The sequence below is a fragment of the Galeopterus variegatus genome, unplaced genomic scaffold, assembly GCF_000696425.1.
Source record: "Galeopterus variegatus unplaced genomic scaffold, G_variegatus-3.0.2 Scaffold14005, whole genome shotgun sequence".
NCBI classification, from domain to species: domain Eukaryota; kingdom Metazoa; phylum Chordata; class Mammalia; order Dermoptera; family Cynocephalidae; genus Galeopterus; species Galeopterus variegatus.
In genome coordinates, this window is record NW_007740116.1 from 1224 (window position 1) to 7799 (window position 6576).

Consider the following 6576-nt stretch of genomic DNA (forward strand, 5'->3'; position numbering starts at 1 on the left):
AGGTCCTTACAAGATACATCTTGGAAGTAGAAATGAATTAATGGATTAGCTGAGATTAGAGGTAGTATAAAAGGGGAACTGAAGGGATGTGTCTTAGATGTACATTTAATAAACTGTGTAGACTATGGTACCATTTACTGAGTACTTTGATGGGCAAGAAAGACTGGCAGGGGAATACACTTAGGTAAAAATCTAGAGTTTCCACTTTTGTCTTGTTAAATTTGAAATGCTTATGAGAGATTCAAGTGGCAATATCCGGTAGGCAGTTGTATAAATAAATGAGTGTGGAGTTCAGGAGAGATGCTTGAACAGGAGATGGAAATCTGAGAGTCATTATTAACTTCTAGATAATACTTAAAACCATGGCCCTAAAGAAGATCGTCCAGGTAAAAGTGCAGAGCGGTGAAGAGGGGGCCAGGATGGAAACCTGCACTGATGTTTAAAGGCTGGGTGGCTGTGGATGAGAAGAACCATGGACAGAGAGGCCACAGAAGTCAGAAAGGGGGTGCTTCAAATGGAAGCAGCGTGGTTTTACCACATGCCGCAGAGCAGCTCAGGAAGATCAGGACAGGGACGCGACCACTGGATCTGACAACAGGGAGTTTGCTAAAAACACGACAGCAGTTTTAAAGAAATGGTGGAGACAAAAGCAGCTGAGAGTCAACTACGTGTGGGACAGAGGCTAGAAATCAGGAGCAGCATGTGAAGAAGTTCTCTCATGAAGGGAGAAGAAAACCGGGGACCCAGGCAGCCAGGCAGGCAGGGAGGGCAGGGGCTCGTTTGAGAAGGTGAGAAAAAGTGAGAGAGGCAGGGACCCCGCCTCTGGGAAGAGCAAGGACACCTCGTCCATTATCAAAGGAGGGGATGAGGGGACAAATGGGGTCAGTCTTGTAGATTTGGGGGTGAGAACACTACATTTAACACTATTTGAGCACAGAAGAGAGTGAGAAAGAAAACAAAAGGAATTCTAAATGTCGTCAGACTTACCACCACGGGTATAAACTTTCTTAAGAACTTAACACCACACTGTTCCATGTAGGAACCCACTTTCTCTGCCATTTCTTGATCAAAGCCACGAAGAAGGATGGAGCGCACCATAACCGTGACATCTAAGCCAAGGCCACCAAGAAATCCTGCACATTCCAGAGCAACATAAGAGGCACCCACTACCAACGTTTTGCCAGGGCAATAAGGCAGAGAAAAAAGGTCATCGCTGAAAGAGAAAAATAATAGTACTAGGCACTGAAAATGAAATGAGTGACTCAGGTTTTGCTGGCTGAACTGCAATTCGGCGCTTGAGTGAACTGGAAGCAGCTGCCTCCTGAAGCCTGTCACTGGGTCCACTGCAGAGAGTGAGAGGTGTGTACCTCCATGTTTTCAAAATCAAATTAGATCACAAGCAAAAGTTTCTTAAAAATAAAACAGAACAGGAAATATCAGACTACATTATACGTAATAATAAGAAAAAGTGTTGATTTGGAGATGTGTGCGTGGCTGGATGTTCACCTGAACAACAGAATGAAAATGGATTTCTTAATGTGAGTCTGCTCAAAAGTTAGCGAGTCATTGTGCGACATTATACAGTGTCCTCGTTTTGACCATCCAGGAATTTCCTCTCATTTCTCAGTGTTGAGAAGAGTTGTGCTGCTCCTGACCAGCTGGCTCGTTCTGATCAGAGAGACACTTGAGCTCAATGTACTTACTTCTTTGCTTTGGCCTACAGGAAATTTACAACCAAATTCCCAGACCACCTCCAGCAATCATCTAGAAACATATAGCATATTTTCGTGCATAAATTTTACCACTGACCTTATTATTTACCTAACTTTATTTTCTCTTTGTCTCATTACTTAGTTTTTTGCATTGCACATACTTTTATTTCATCACTTCAAATCCTTTGTGGAATAAGACAGGGAATAAATAAATTGGAAACATATAATGCAATTTATTGAAGTTAAAATGGACTATTTCCTCTTACCTAGTAATACAGTATTCTTTATCTCCTTCGATTCCTAAATACCGTGGCCTTTGACCTGTTGCTATGACGAATTTTGCCCCAGTATAACAAGTTTCCTGTCCTTTTCTATTGGTTGCCTTGGAAAAAGAAAAGTAAACTTCACTTATTTAGCAAATACTACAGAGTATCAGACACTCTGGATAAAGCAGTCATCACCCTTATTGAGCATCTCACTCAACATAACAACAGACATGCAAAAAATAACAATGATTGTGTTAAGTGCCAGCACGGAAAACAGAAGTCTTTGCAAACTATTACTCAAAGCACCACAGTGGGGGTGAGGTAGCGGGTTAGAGAGCCAGTCAAGGATGGCTTCAAAGACAGAGTGGAGATTTTCAAGTGGAGATGAGAAAACTGAAATGATTTGAGGGGAAGGGAGACCTGGAAAGAGAACAGGACAAACAAAAGCACACAGGCCTGGAAGGAGCTGGTGTCTGGGGCACAGCAAGTGGCCAGACGTGACTAGAAAGCAGGGCTGTGTCAGTGGTGACATGAAACAGATCAGAGCCAAAAGTGAAGGCTTTTACATGCCATTCTAACATTTAGGCTATGGGGACCAACAGAGATTGTTCATTATTTTTAATTAAACAAGTAATTCATAAATACATTTTCATTTAAAAAATTCAAAACCAGCAAAGGTGTTAGAACAAGTGGGTTGGCACCATCATTGGGATGGAGGGTGGACAGCCCGGGGACAGGGGCCAGACTGCTTGGGCCAGTCCTGAAACAGACAAGCAAGCGCAGGCTCAGGATGAAAGGGGGACCTGAAGGTCTAGCTTGAGCCACAGGGGACACTGACATCTCTAAAGGAGGCACCACAGAAGAGGCAGGTCTGGCTGGGGCGTGACTGGCTTACTCAACCATCTGTGCCAGGCATATTACAGTTCAAGAAATAAAACCAACTTATAATTCCACTGTGTGGCATGTGGATAATGTAATTCAAACTGGCCCACGTAAGGGTTTAATGGGGTGGCTTTAAGTGGACCACCTCATATCTTTCTAAGTTGAGACAACCACTGACTACAAAATAATCTAAAATCTTGTCAGGATTGTCTTACACTGTGCTACCAAAGCAAAGTAGAAAAACTAGATGCTGAGGGTATTTGATTGTCTTTCATAACTTAATTTTAAATGTTTTTGCTCATCAAAATTATCTCATTTTCCTTATGTATTTGATCTCATAATTATAAACATTATAAATATAAACTTATAAAATACATTAATTATGACACTACTTTCATCAATGCTTTTACGAACAATATTTATTGGAGTTCTAGTTAAGGTTTCGTTTTAAAAAAGGATTCCACTGCTAAAATTTTGGACTTTTTTGTCTTTTGATCTTTCAACTGTTTAGTCTGAACATTTTCTCTTTGAAGATGGCAATGAAGCCAAAGGCAGATAATAACTTTAGGAATTCTTTAAAATTCAATGTTTGCAACTTAGCCCGACACATGGAATCAACAATAGGGGAAAATGGCTATGTGCACGTGTATGTGTGTGCATGTGTGTGTACACATGTGTGCACGTGTGCGCATGCACATGTGGGCGTGTGTGCACATGTGGGCGTGTGTGCACATGTGCGTGTGTGTGTGTGTACACGCACTAACTACCTTCGTTGATGTGAAACATGGAATTTAGTTCAAGGCAAGTATAAGCAATCATAAGGAAGGGCAATAAAAAAGACGAGAAATTCAAACAGTACCTTTATTTTATAATGTTCAACAAATTCTCCATAGGAATTGACATAGGTCACAGCCTTTTCCCTCAAAGACAACCTGTAGACCCAATTTAGAGAGCCGATGTGGTTCTGAATCGCTTCTGTCATGTTCTTCCAGTTGTGCCTCACTGAAAATAAACAACCATGGTGAAGGTGTAAAGTGAATTTTACTTTTAATGGTAAAGTATATATAACAACACCGGGACACACTATAACACTGCTTTAAATACCAAGAAGTGAAGAAAAAAATTAAAAATAAAAATAAATTTAAAAAATAAAAATCAACTGGTGAACAGAAGACAACTAGCATAAAAAATTCAATCTTTGTTATGCCAGCTACAGTCTATACTCTTCCTATTTTATATTACAAAGCACGTGCAAAAAGCAGACTTCTGAAAAGAAAAAATCTGGGGGAAAGTCCATGGAGGAGAGAACGGGGGAAACCGGCCCTCACGTGGGAATGTCCACCGCGGTATAGGGCAGAGGGCCACCTCCATGGAGAGAGCCCCCTGCTCTAGGGGCCCTGCTCCACCTGGTCCCTTGGATGTGAAGATGGCTTCAAGTCAGTGAGCATGGCACACTCACCTCACAGACTGGCCTGGGCCTCCTCATGCAGTTCACTGGGTGGCAGTTCCGTAACAGTCAATATCTTACATGTCTTTGCAATAAACGTGGCTCACGCTCAACACTGCCAACCTTCTGCATCACAATGTTCACCCATTCCTTTTGAAGTTAGGCTAGGACTCAATTGTTGGGATTCCGCATCATCCCTGTATCTTCTAGGTGGGATTTATTTCATGGTGTTCACCTGGTCTGCTGAGGCTGGACCCCAAACCTCACACCAATCTCCATGCAGCTCCATTTATAACACATGGAGGCCAGCCCAGGGCTCCCATCATAACTGATGAGAGCCCCGAAGACAAACAGCAATCTGAGGGTGAGGTGAGTCACATTTGGAGACTCACCTCGACCACCACTCTTTAGAAATCCCTCCCCATCTGGGACGTGGGATTTTACTGTGCAGGAAAGGGAGGGGATTAGAAGAGAGGTCCAGTGCAGAGAGGCCTGGCCAATGTAGGAACTCATGGCCCTTCTATGATGCCAATGTACGCCAGTCTCCTGAGACCCTGCCATCTGGGCAGTGACTCTTGGTCCTACATCATCCCACCACCACGTCCCATGAACCAGGGAGGTTACAATGACTTCAGTATCTGTCCCAGCAGTAATAACCCTCACCACAATGGCATACACCTACATGCCTCCTCCCCCTCCCAAAAAGTTTTCCTTCCAACTCTTAAAGAAATCCATTTATCCCAAGGATCCTTTCAGTTCAATTCACAATCCATGCGTCCTTTTGTTTCCGGTTCTTGTAACAGACAGTCTATGTTAGAGGTTCCAAGCACAGCTGCACATCAGGAGGTGCTGGGAATCCTGTGATATACAAATCCTACAACGCACCCCAAACTATGAAATCAGGAGATATAAAGCTCCTCCAGGTGATTTTAATAGGCCAACTCAATGGGCTGGCATTTTGGAACCACCTGCTCTACTGTTTTATTGATCTGTTTAGTCCTGCAACAGTATATTTTAAAATACAGATGGCAAAAGTCATGCTCTATACTTTAGCAAAGGTTGCTTAGCTATTCTCACGTTTATTTTTCAACACAAACTTTATGTTTTTAAAGTTTGATTATTTTAATCAGTCAAGTTCCAAAGAGAAAAAAAGTCTCATTTTTTGAGATTTTCACTGGTCTTACATAAAAGTTACAAATTAATTTCAAGATAAATAACGTCTTCACAATATTGAAACACCTCTTCTAAAATCATGGTATATTTTTAATGTCTTTATATTCTTTCCTTATATATCTTGTACATTCCTGGTTAAATTTATTCCAAGGTATTCTATCATTTTGGTTGCAATTTTCCACTATACCTTTACTGTTGGTGATATGTTAAAAAACCTATTGATTTTTGCACATTTACCTTATAACAATCAACTGAACTCATCAGTTCTAATATCTTTTAGTCCGATCTCATATTTTCTAGGTATATTATATATAACCATATATAATTCATATTATAAACTTAAAATATCTTTTTATTACTCCTTCTCCCATATGTACCCTCCTTCTTCCCCATTCGTCCAGCACGTGCACTGCCTGAAGCTCCAGTTGTTCTAGCTGTTGCAGATATCGGCAATGGGAGTGTCCAGGCAGCCCTGATTCTTGACTTAATGCAAACACCTCCAATTCTTCCCTATTAAATATCTGCTTCTGAGGAGGCTGGCCAGTTAGCTCAGTTGGCTAGAGTGGCCTTGCAATACCAAGGTCAAGGGTTCAGTTCCCTGTACTAACCAGCCACCAAAAATAAATATCTGCTTCTGACTTTTCTTCTTCACTGTAAAGGAGTATCCATTTCTTTTTTTAGATTTACTGACAGTTTTTCTGAAAGGCAACAATAGATGTGAGATTCTCATCCAAAGCCTTTAGAGCTAAAATCCAGGCCCTGGTGTTGATTCTGCTTCCTGCTCCTGTGCTGTCTTAACGTGGACCCCTCCTGCATGCCCACAGTGAACCCATACCAGCCATGTTCATTCCTTTAGTATACTACTAGAGAGGACTTGCTAATGCTTGTCCTAGAGTTTGGGCACTTCTATGGGCTATACTTTTCTGGTTTTTGTTTGCTTTTTTAAATTTTTATTGAATCAAAATTGATTATACATATTTTGGGGTTCAACGTTGAGATATGTTAATCAAATCAATATTACTAGCATATATATTGTTACAAATCATACTTATTCTTCATGCCCCTTGTCCAATCTCACCCCATCCCTCTCCCTTTC

The 6576-nt window shown here is 41.3% G+C and overlaps 1 protein-coding gene across 1 annotated transcript in view; it reads right to left on the reverse strand.

Moving 5' to 3' along the window:
- Positions 1-6576, reverse strand: part of LOC103581816 (thioredoxin reductase 3) — a gene marked incomplete at both ends in the record, with an annotated part of 25388 nt that overhangs the window by 1055 nt on the left and 17757 nt on the right. The window contains 3 exons of the mRNA XM_008563559.1: positions 988-1213; positions 1979-2094; positions 3720-3862. Coding sequence (XP_008561781.1) covers positions 988-1213; positions 1979-2094; positions 3720-3862 — 485 coding nt within the window. The remainder of the gene's footprint in view (positions 1-987; positions 1214-1978; positions 2095-3719; positions 3863-6576) is intronic.